The sequence below is a fragment of the Zingiber officinale genome, chromosome 9B, assembly GCF_018446385.1.
Source record: "Zingiber officinale cultivar Zhangliang chromosome 9B, Zo_v1.1, whole genome shotgun sequence".
In the NCBI taxonomy this organism is placed as follows: Eukaryota; Viridiplantae; Streptophyta; class Magnoliopsida; order Zingiberales; family Zingiberaceae; genus Zingiber; species Zingiber officinale.
The window spans coordinates 16339106-16351517 of record NC_056003.1 but is presented as its reverse complement, the minus strand read 5'-3'; the positions used below and the strand labels follow the sequence as shown (position 1 = coordinate 16351517).

The 12412-nt window shown below is 37.2% G+C and overlaps 2 protein-coding genes across 2 annotated transcripts; both read left to right on the top strand.

Annotated features, from left to right (window-relative positions):
* Positions 1-3467: 3467 nt before the first annotated feature.
* On the top strand, positions 3468-4150 carry LOC122025215. Its single transcript, XM_042583986.1, has 2 exons — positions 3468-3754; positions 3875-4150. Exons 1-2 carry the CDS (start codon positions 3628-3630, stop codon positions 4000-4002), a joined length of 255 nt encoding a protein of 84 aa, XP_042439920.1. The 5' UTR covers positions 3468-3627; the 3' UTR covers positions 4003-4150.
* A 4038-nt stretch (positions 4151-8188) lies between these two features.
* LOC122022591 (nuclear transcription factor Y subunit A-10-like) lies at positions 8189-12408 on the top strand. The gene is made up of 6 exons (XM_042580628.1): positions 8189-8302; positions 8826-9219; positions 9625-9740; positions 9867-9935; positions 10608-10748; positions 11697-12408. Exons 2-6 carry the CDS (start codon positions 8964-8966, stop codon positions 12108-12110), a joined length of 996 nt encoding a protein of 331 aa, XP_042436562.1. The 5' UTR covers positions 8189-8302; positions 8826-8963; the 3' UTR covers positions 12111-12408.
* Positions 12409-12412: the final 4 nt, after the last annotated feature.

The window sequence follows — 12412 nt, the reverse complement described above, 5'->3', positions numbered from 1 at the left end:
TGTTTTTTTGTTGCATTTTTTACAAGAGGAAGCTTGTTTTGTTTTGTTAAACCTGCATCAAGAAACAAATCCAAGGCTCCCTCTATTTGCAGGATGATGAGCAAAAAAGAAGTTCAAGTGGAGGCAGAGCATCAAGTCAGTCTTGTTGATGTGCCATTGGAGACGGTAACCACTGCATTCCATTCAGTAAATAACTTTTCATTTTACTCATTTGCGATCTTTCCTTCTCCGCCCCTTGCAGGATGAACCGGATACAATCAGTTCTGTTGCAGATATTGCCTCCGACCAGAAGGATACAGAGCTGATGGAACAAGAGTTTGTATCCAGGAGATTTTACCACAACCAGAGAGGAGGCAGAGCTCACAGCGGCAGAGGTAACAGAGACTAGAGGGGTTATGCGAATGGTCATTGATACGGTGCATGATGGTGGGATACGATAAAGCTGGACAGCCATAAGTCAAGGTGGTATGACAGTCAAAAGTTAAGAGAACGTGACAATCAAGAGTCTAGGAAACGTGACAATCAGAAGTCAAGAGCGTGTGACAGTCAACAGGTATGAAAGAAGGAGGCAGGATCGTGCGATGACATCAGCGACATGATTCCTAGTCGAGTTCTCACAGGCCGGAAATCCAGATCTGAAACACCTTGGTCTAAGACCTGGTAGGCAGTCGGGGGAATATTTGACCTAGATCTGACTGGTCGAACCCTCACGGCCTGGTTATATCTAGTCCTAGTATTCTCAGTAAGCTAAAAGCTCGGTCAGCCAACTCTCGGTCAGGTCTTGGACGATCTCTCCATAGCTCCCAGCCCCCCACGTTTTAGACCAGGTAGTACCTTCGGCTGAGTATCCCAAGCTGCCCTATTCATATCCGGTCGGGACAGAAGGCACTACATGACAATAAGGTCAGGAAATCGTAACCGTCTGTCAGAGAATAACTGCTACATGTCAGGGAATATTCCAGCGGTCTACGATCATCTGTGAATGGAACCTTCCTTTAGCCTACAAGAGGGGGCCACGTATCCTCCATAACCCGACAAGTTCTGACACCCGACATTCTCCGACATCAGTCATGCTCCAGAAGGTATGTACTGTCATATAAAAAGGGAGGTCCTCTCCCTCACGCGGGTACGCTCTCTCGCACATTCACACTTATCTTCTACTTTCTTTTTCCTTCGTACACTGTTCTTCTGGGAAAAAAGTACCTGACTTGAGCGTCGGAGGGGTTTGCTCCAGGGACTTTTTCCCTAGTTTCTGGCTTCTAACGCCCGTGTGCTTATCTGAGTGTGCGCAGTGCTCAGATACCGCCGACTCAATCATTATCGTCCGTCAGCACCATGTGGGAGTCCCTTTTTAGGAAGTGCATACGAGAAAGGTGTCTTAATCGCCCCTCCGTCAACGCCAGCAACAGCTTATCCGACTTTCATGAGACTCAGATTCCTAATAAGAACAGTGGTAGTGATCATGGTGGCTAGTGCCTAAATCCCCAACCTACTTGTGGCAAGTCTTTTGAAGTAGCAGCTATTTTGGGTGAAGAGACACTGAAATTTTTGCCTTATGGCAGGCTTGATAATTGAATCTAGTAATCACGCAGTTGTTTGATCTAGGAACTCAAACTATCGATCTTTTAGAAGCTATCCTTAAAATTATATGTGCTTAACGGGATGAGACCCTTTGGCAATTGATTTTTCCTGCTTTGATATTTTAGTTATCCATTGCTTGGCGTTCCGGTGATGCTATGACTTGGGCTCCGTCAATTCAGGCCCTGTGCCGGTGAGTGCTGTAGCCACATTACGAGGAGGGGGGTGACCGCCCCCCTCTCCAATTTTAAAAAAATTAATAGTATATCAATTCATCATCTTCGTGGTTGGAAAATTACAATTAATTACATATTTGAAAAGCCCTTGATGTAAATTTATCCATTGGTCCCACTTTTTTTGAAGAAAAAAAAATACACTTCTTGGAATGTTAAATATTAAAATTTTAAATAATATATAATAATAAATAGATAAATTAAATATAGAACACGAAGTGAGAGTGCTAAATTAAAATTGGATCTTGTTTGAACTAAATTTAATGGATAGATGCAGATATGATAATTATGTTGATTTAAACTGGGATTGATTTAGAATTAATTTGGTTCAGCTACAATCGAACTAAATTTAAGATTTAAACGAGTTCAATAGGTTTAAAATAAATTATGATATTTTTTTTAAAAAAAAATTCTGTTGTAGCCTCTGCCGTGTCATACGCCATGAGAATGTGATATTACAAATAATTTTTTAAGTTTGAGTTAAAGATAAGCCTTGATAATCGACGGATCGTTGTTTCAATTAGTGTTTATGACTAAGATCAAAATTTTTAAATTTAAGTTCATGTTTTTTTGTTTGCACTTAAAATTCAAAATTTAGATTTTAGATTGGGAAAATTGATATATACGAATATTTGAAATTTCTAAAAATCATCTCTTCTCGTTTAAAATCCTGGTTACATCATTGGTCGTCAATGAGAGCTTTTGATTAAGACCGATTGATATTAGCTCCTTGCAATATGTGACGATAGATCATGCCCCTTACTATATTTTGTACATGTGAGAGTTATGTCCTGAAAGGGCCATATAAAGTCATGGCTTGTTCCTATCAAGCATTGTCAATGTTATGTCTATAATTGAAGCACATATCCTCTGGTATGTAAAACGTGGACTAGAGGATAAGTCACTCTTTATTATTGGTGGAGAGTGATGACCTCCACTTATTTTACACGTGGGGCCATCACTCTCCATCAATGGTGGAGAGTGGCGCATCCTCTAATCCGTATTTTACGGACTAGAGGATCTAAGTTGCTATAATTGTGTTAACTCGCAATGATGAATCGGGTGCTTAAGGGCTTAAGGCTGAGTGCTTGAAAGCTAATGCGGTTGGATAATGTGTTGAGTTAGCCGACATCTATAGATATGGATTTGAGGCATGAGTTAGATGAGGATCCCTCCAGAGTAAACAAATCTAACCAAAATGGAAGTCTTGCAAATGGAGTTATTATCTTCTTTTATAATTGTTAGTTTATTATGCTAATTCTTAAATATAAACCTTAACATTATCTTTTTTTTTTATAATTGTTAGCTTATTATATTCATTCCTAAGAGTAATTTTCAAATTTTCGAAGTTATTTAACTTCAAACCGATCCAGATTAATAATTTTGATTGGTCGTGATCAAATACAAATCAATATGATTTAGATTTATTTTATTTTATTTTGACAAAAAAAATCAGTTGGGTCCATCTGATTAACTACTTACCTGTTTTCGGAATTTAAGATAAGACTAAATGTACGGCGAAACCCTGGTGTCAGTATCACGGGGCCCACTGGGAAATCCAAATTTTTTTTTAGTAAAAATTAAGGTACGCGTGCGAGTAAGCGTATAGTGGGTGTGAATACTAGGAATTTAGTCAACGGCGAATCATTAAATTCCCTCCCCTGTCCTTCTTCCAAACGCAGCCTTGAAGTCTTCGCCGTCCGAGTTCCCAATCCAAATCCTTCCCCCTTCTCCCAATCCACGTCGAATTCTCGATCCCATCTCCGGCTTCGGCTTTTTGACTGTCATCGCGGTAGAAAGCATCAAAGGATCGCGCATGGAAAGCTCCGGTTGCGTGGGATTCATGGCGGTCGTCGCTGTCTGCGGCGGCGTCGCGCTCTTCGCCGTGCAAGTCCACAAGCGCCTCGCCTCCGATTTCATCAAGAAGTTCGAATCCGAGATCGGTAAGCGCGGGCGCCCTCTCATGCGCATTTCAAAATTCAAACTTTGATCGCTTTTCTGCCCGCGGAAACCTGTATCCATTCCCGCCGCCCCTTCTTGATAAAAATCCCATCTTTGGTCAGGACGAGAGCGGAAGCGGGCGAAGAAGAAGGTGACGTTCGCACCTGACGTGCTGGAGCCGTCGGCCAACAACGAGGAGTACCGGAGGCGGTGGACGGTGGCTCAGCGGCAGGCGGCCGGATTCCGGTAGAGTTCCAGGGATCGCCTTGCTCTTTTGCTACTCTACTCTACTCTTTCATTTCCTTTTCTTTTTCTCTGTTCTCCTAATCTCGGTTTATGTAAATACAATGTAATTGTTCTTGGAATCAAAAGGGTTGATAGCAAAATCTTTGCGATGACGACGACTTCAAGTTGGTAGTTTGAAAAAGTGGTTTTTTTTTCTTTTGATTTTATTGTGAAATAAAACATGGTGCAGTTCTGACATGGTTTCTGCGGATCAAGTTATCAAAGATTACGGCTGTGACCAATCAGATCAAGAATGTGTCAAAAAAAAATTAAAAAAAAAATCAGTTTTGAGTTTGCTTTATCAAGTATGGTAATATAATATAATCATTTGATTCTCCAGTGCCTTTATTTTTTCTTCCTTTAATTGACCTAGTTTGTTTGTTTACGGTGAGGTATACAAAGATAGGGACCGCAAGTGAGGATGAGATTGTAACGAGTACGCAAAGTGGTTCGTGGTATTCGAATCACTTGTAATGTTAGATCATTTGTCAGGATTTATTTATATTTTTCATATTATTCTGATGACTAATAATTTTTTTTTATAAAGTCAATATGGAAAATTAAATATCTGAATTAAAAAAAGAAAGAAAGAAAATTGAATAGGGAGAAAAGGGAATGAGATTATAATGAAAATTCAAAACTTATACAAATCATCATGCAATGTTTGAATTACTTGTAATGTTGACTCTCATGATTCATTTGCACTTTTCACATTATCACGATGGTGGATGAAAAATTTTATAAAGTCGATTACTTTTAAAATTAATCAGTATCAAAAATTAGATATTTGAATTAAAAAAAGAGAGAAAATTAGATAGGGGAAGCTAAGAGGGAATGAGATCGTAAATTCAAAATTTACATAAAGCATCTTGTGGTGTTCGAACCACTCGTGATGTTGGGTCATCCGTTAGGATTCATTTACGCTTTTCACATTATTCTAATGGCTGATGAAAATTTTTCATAAAGTCGATTACTTTCAAAATTAATCGGTATGAAAAATTGAATACCTGAATTAAAAAAAAAGAAGAGAAAATTGGATAGGAAAGCCTAGAGGGAATGAGATTGTTGTAGAGGACAGATCCTTTGGTTCATTTTTTTTAGTCTACAAAAAAGTGGATCAGAAGATGAACCATTTACAATTGTGGCCGAATCGTGATTGCGATCTTTCTCGGTTCACCGTCCCTCTAGGTTATAATTTAGATCAGGACGAGTGGGCAGAGGCTGCCCGGAGACCGCCGACAGTAGACAAGTGGCCAGGTAGCCTGACATTGAGCAACGACGACGCGAGGGGGGGGTATTCACCCTGATCCAAACTATAACTGGGGATGATGAACTCAAGGAGGGATCACAACTAATTACAATAAGATCACGATCACGATCTGATCATAATTACAAGTGATTATCCCCTTGTCTATTTTTTTATGGAACAAGAGATCTGAGCTTGAGATTATAATGAGGATTCAAAACTTATACAAAGCTCCTTGCGATGTTTGAATCACTCATAATATTAGATCATCAGGATTCATATGTTAAAATTCATTTGTGCTTTCTATATTACTCTGATGACCGATCATACAATCTATTACCTTCAAAATTAATTGATATAAAAAATTGGATATCGGAATTAAAAAAGAGAAGAAATTCTAAGAAACGAGAAAGAAAATCAAACTGGAAGGGGGCAGGGGTAGAAGATGCCAGAGCAGAAATCATTCGGTAAAATGTTAAATAGATCGAAATATTTGATAAATTGATTTATTGAAAATTTTTAATTAAATTGATCGTGTCAACAATTGACTGACAATCAATTGGTCTACAACTTATGGTAAATTAGAAAAATACAAAAAGTTTGATTAATTCAATTGGCTCTGGTCGATTTGAATATTAAATTTTAATATACTTAGTCTGTTAAAAAAATCGTTATCTTTTGTTTTGATTAATCCTGCGTTGAAATCAGTTGAGTGGAGGAAAACACCGGAAGACTGAAGAGTGAGAAGGCATTTTCATAAAAATTAATTATCGAAGCAACTTTTAATAATTTCAAATTACAAAAACTGTTATAAAAATTTATTGCTATTTTTTTAATGAGACTAACAAGGCAACCTGAATTGTTTAATTTTAATTTAATTAGATATATAGTTGAACCAAATTAAGTATGGACTTAATTTTTGAATTTTTCGTATTATTATGTAGGTCATCAGAAACATCTTACAAAATATACCAGTTGCGTTACATAGTCGATACTGAAATGATAGATTATTATATAAGAGTAAAGATTAAATTTTTGGAAACAAGTTTTTATGAATAAAACTCCTCCCACTTAAATCCTTTATTTCACTTTGGTCCGCCGGACACTTTCATTAATTAAACAACTTATCCACTTCGAACATCACATCATTCATACAATTTGTAAACAAATGTTAAGTTGACTTATATTCCTTGGTATTTAAGTCTTTTTTAATAAAAAAATATCTCAAATAAAATTGTTTAATGAATTATGCAAATATTTATTACAATTAGCATTTATAAAATTGATATGGAATGCCCTTATGCTTGGTGAAAGAATTATATCCTATGTATATAATCTTTAATTATATTATTTCTATTTTTTATAAGTAATATAATTTATATTATTATAAAATAATAAAAACATCTCATGACTTTTACCGATGATGGTTGGCGGGCATGGTCGACTACAGTGACAACATCCTTAACCGTGACAGATGATGATGGTGGTGGAGCGACGATGGCAATGACCGGTTGGTACAAGAACTAGAGATATATTTGATATATTAAATCTTAGGAGTATAATGTAATCAGATTACATGATATTAACCTTGTAATTCAAATTATAAAAAAAATTTCTAGGTTATACAGATTAGATTGTATTATAAGTTTGAAACTTTACCAAACAAAAGTAAATCTTGATTACCCTTCACTAAACACAAACTTAGTTCATTCCAACAATGAATCCATGTCAATTTTTATAAAATTTATACGCTTTTGTTTTAAATATTTACATAAAAGAGAGGAGATAAGCTCTAGGTTGCCTTTCGTAGTTGCCTCATAAGAAATATATCATAAAGCCATTAATGACCTCTCCCCAGATGTCTCATTGGAATTAATTTTCATACATCATCCTTAATATCTCTTAATTTCTTCATCATTTATAATTTAATAATTACTTAGGAAGTGCATTTGTTTCCTTTAATTAATAATGCTGCTCTACTTAGGAAGTGAATCGTGATTAGGAATATTGATGGTCATATTTAATTACATGTAGTGTGAGATAATTAAGAGGTGTTTTTTTGCCCTCTATCATTATCGATAAAACAAAATTAATGAATGAAAATAAATTATTGTCACTAAATTAAAATTTAATCATCAAATCATACTCAATCTAATATTTTTCTCCTATAATTCAAAAAAGAGAGAATGCATGACTAATGAACTTTTTATTATTTAATGACAAAGAAATCTTTTTATTTCTCAAAAAGAAAATTATAAGTGGAAAAATAGTGACAATCAAAGTGCAAATGGATCACCATGGCAACCATGCCCTCACAAGTAATTAACTATGGCAAAAAGACGAATACGCTCATCCCTAGCGCCCCCCGTCAATCTGTCCTAGGGTTAATACGGAGGAGGAAAATTACGGACGACTATTAACCTTTGAAAAAGTGACTAGCACATAATGGAGATATTTACCTAGATTTTATCGAGATTCGAACCCTAGATCTCATTATGACAACACCTCATGTGTTAGCCATTAGATCCATCGAGGGACACCCTCACAAGTAATCAAGGGTCATATGATTGATAACTTTGATATTATTAATTTAACAAAAAAAAATTCAAAAAATTTGGTGAGGGGAGGGAGATGGCATTTGCTTTCCTTGCCATTTGCTTAGTTAACTAATAAATTAACAATAAACAAATTATAATGCATTAGCCTAATCCAAGTTTGCTTTTAACAAAGCAAAACACTACTAAAGGTAGAAGGAAAAAAAGGTTCTGTAAAAGGATTAGAAAAAAGCCAGTTAGTGGTGCATAATCCATGCTATAATCCACCATTAAGTATTAATTAATCCCCTAATGCTTCTTGTTAGTTATTAGGACATGGAGCATTGGAGATCTATATGTTCTCGTAACAAGCTTCACTTTGACACCTCTCTCAGTCTTCTCCTTCGCCTATTGGCCTCCTCCTCCTCCTCCTCACTTTTCCGCATGGCTGGAGGGATCCCGACGACAGCTAATCTGGATGGAATGTGAGTGATTACTGGTTGCTCTCCAATCTTTGCGCTAGGTTTTAAAGATTGCGCCTTCTGTACCTGTTGTGGATTCCTGTGATTCGCTCTCGGTGCTGCCTCGATTCCTTTGTGCCGTGTTGATAATTGAAGATTGGGGGTGTTTTTTTTTTCGCCTGTTTAGCGGGAAAAATTCCTCCTTGGGCTGTTTCACCTTTTCTCGTCTCGCTTTCGTGTGAGTTTTCATCGTAAAGTGGGAAATTTGAAAGCTTTTTTTGGGTGTTTGTATCTATCGATGACAGCTTGAAAGCCTGAAACCACCATTTGAGGAAAGCTTCTACTTTACTATGTAAATAAGGGTTTTTTATGCTTATCTATCGTTGGGTTCTGGCTACTTGCTTACCTACTTGGTGTTGTTCCTTTCGGACCACGTTTCCTTCTTGGTATTAGCGGGATGTTGTTGTTTGTTTAGTGACTGAATCTTACTCTCAGGGTTTCAATCCATTTACTGTTTTAGTTCAAGACTTTGATCTTCGAACTGCAGGTGGTGGATGGAAAGCATGACAAACACTGTTTGGAGCAACTCAAATTTCTAGCATAGTTGGAATTGGACTCGACGTTCGTAGAACACATAGGTTTGGCCGTTCAGATTTATGTTTATTTGGGGCTTGGAGTTAACGAGATGCAAACATCACCTTTCTTCAAGAATTATGGAACTGGTCAGCAACAGACATTCCATGCTACTCTAGTACCTTGGATGGTAAGATCTCAACCTCCCTGTGGAGAACCTTTTTGCCTGAAGCCTGTAGGTGTGGACCATATCAATGGAGAGGACCAGATTCCGGCCATCCCCGGACAGATGAATCACTTGGTAGATACAAGGCAGGGACTTGAAATCCCCCAGAAACGTGACCAGAGTCGGTCCTCACTATTCCCAGGTAATGCTTTCGCTGCTACATACCATTCACGGGCCTGCCGGTATAATCATGCTTGATGTTGCTTTATGTGTGTGGTCCTGGAATGAATCAGTTCATGAGTTAGATCTCACTTCTCTTGTATTTTGACTTCTTCTCTTCCTAAACCTGCTCAAATGGGGGCAGGAGTGTAGTAACAGATTTCTCTATTATGCATAGTGATTCATTTGTAAACAGGAAAGGGAACTACCTGCTTTGTAATTAATTTTACGTTGGTTCCTACTGATGTGTAATAAATTTCCATGTTTATATCTGTGCATAATGTTATATCAAGTGGTAAGGCTGTTGGACAATTCCTTGTATAACCTTCTCGCTATTTGCTTACGGATCGCAGAGTAATATGACCTTTACTGTATTTTTCTCCTTTAGCTGCCAAGGTCTCAGGAAGAGAGCAGAAGACTCAGCAATATTTTGTTCCCTTCTCTCTGCCGCCATCATTACCAGAAAATCCAGGTCATTTCAAAGAGGGGCTTGGTCTGTCTATGGTAGCTAAATAGTTTTTTCCTTCATGCTATAGTTCCTTGTAATTAAGTAGTTGTTTTGAATTTGTTTAATCACAATCATACTAGTATTAGTTTTGCTCATTGTCAAATTTTCTGATCTTTGTGTAGGTTTGTCCTAGTTACCCTGGTGCTGATCAGTTTTATGGCCTATATCCAACATATGGTGCTCAAATGACGGTTCGTTTCCCATTTCATTTCTTCTTCTTTTGATAATAAGGTCTTTTATTCTATTTATTTCCCGTGAAAAATAACAAAAGAAAGAAAGAATGCATATTGTCTTAGTAGGTTCTTATTTGGTATTTTTACAATGACTCAGCTAGAAGATTGGTTACCTAAAAAAGGTAATAACTTGTCAATTGGTTGCCAAATAGGTCTCGCGGCAATCCTATAGTTGGATCTCTTATGTAGGAGAGCACACTTAGAAACTATAGCTAACTCATTGTTTTTATATTAGTCTGTTATGATTCTATTACGGAAATAAAAGTTATGTTTAGTCACTTTTCTGCAGGATTTTGTCCATTTTAAGGATCTATTTGTGTTCTAGTGAATTAGAATGGTAGGTGGTATGAGTACATTTAAAAGACTAGTGACACCATAAGCAACCCAAGAAGGTTTTGGTGCATTAATGCCTGTTGTAGAAGACAGTGACGATCAATACATTTATCAAACTGCATAATCCATGCATTTAAACATAGTAATTGTCTGGGTCCTTTTGACTTCATCCCGAGTTTATGTAGGCTACACTTCACAGTTCAGTTGGCCAGGATCTTTAGGTTGAAATTCTCAAAATCATTGTAGTTCATGTATTTCAAGTTTGGCATCATAAGTTTTTTTGTTTTTGTTTTACAGCATGGTCGTATGCTTTTGCCTATCGATATGACTTCTGAAGGACCAGTTTTCGTAAATGCAAAGCAATTCAATGCAATTCTTCGTCGTCGCAGAGCTCGTGCTAAGGCAGAGAAAGAGAACAAATTAAAGAGAGTTCGAAAGGTATGCCTTTATCATCAATGCTATAAGAACTAATGTAGAAGAATGCCATTCTTTAGTATGTGACCATGGGAACAGTTGGTCCTTATCTAAACAAATTTTGACGGAACTTATCAATCTTGTTAAAGCATTTCAAAGAATTGTTATGATATAGTCATTTTTAGATATTGATTATAACTGTCGAAGAAGTGAACCTTATCTAAGCTAAATTTAACAAACTATATCATAGTTGTTAAAGAACTTATGTGCATTATTTAAAGCAACGCTTAAAGTATCATTGTATGATTTTGGTACCATTCCTCGCCGACACTCAAAGGTGTATTGGGATCAACTCAAATGAGATTTTAATCATATACTTGTCTTCTACTAAGCTTCTTTGCCTCTAAAAATATGTTTTAAACAATTTGAATGTCAATTCAATTAAAATTTTATAATATTAGTTGTCAGTCAAAAATGAAAAGAGTGCCCCAAGTTACAGCTTGCCATTGATCTCCCCCTTCATATTTTTGGTCGGAGCACGCGTGGTTAGCCACTTGCCTCCTCTCTGTTGGATTTGCGTAACTCCTTTTTGTTATTGTTAGTGCTCTAATTGGTATTTCTTTTCTTTTCCTTGCCTCCCTTTTGTTACCATTTCATTTCTTTCCCTTGATCAACAAATAAAATTGAAGGGCGAATTGTCAGATCTTGACTGATTCCAAAAGATACTAGGAAAGAAAATTTACCTTGGGAACATATGAATTTTCAGTTAAGCTTAATCTATGTTAGTTGAAAGTTAAAATGAGCCTTGCCATTATGAAAAAAACCTATGAGTACTTCAGGCATTCAATAGTATTATGCTATCTTTAACTAGTGGTTTCTTCGATAGTGGTAAATATGCTTGTTTAAAACTTTGAAATGATTAGTTCATATGGGCAAAAATTGGTTTTGTTAATTCAGTTTAGTTCCATCCAGCCATATCTGCATGAATCGCGTCACCTTCATGCCATGCGCCGAGCAAGAGGCTGCGGTGGTCGGTTTTTGAACAAGAAAAAAGAAGGCAATCTTCAGGGTAACAACAATCCCAACCTCAAAGTGAAGGCTCCTCCACCTCCTGCAACTGCTGCATCTCCAAGTTCAGAAATCCTTCCGTCCGACAGCTTAAACCTCAACTCAGTAAGCGGCGGTTCCAATGCCACGGGATCAGAGGTGAGCAGCGTGTACGCTCAGGAAGACGTCGACCGGTATCACATCCTCAGGCACCTGCGCCCAGCCATCTTCCATTCTCTCTCAGACATGATAGACGGGGTGCATGAGGGAGGCAATGCCATCCATGGCAAGTGGGGCGGCACACCAGCAGATGCCTGCTGTGGCCTCCTCAAGGTCTGACGGAATTGAAATGATACCCGTGGTTCATGCAACCAGATCATGCGGAGGTTGCTTTCTGAAGGCAATTCATTCTTGGCTTATGATTCTCCATTAGGACTTCCGAGAAACCATTTAACAAGTCCTCTTTGCTCCTTTAAATTTGTAGAAACTGATAATAATATACTATTGCAACTGAACCAGAAGTCTGAAGTAGTTTAATTGTACTTCGTGGTGTGTGCTTTTGCAGTTTGTTTACTTGCTTCAGCTGTGAATCTGTGAATCTGTTTGTTGTTCTACTGGTGTGTACAAACTTTCTGTATTTA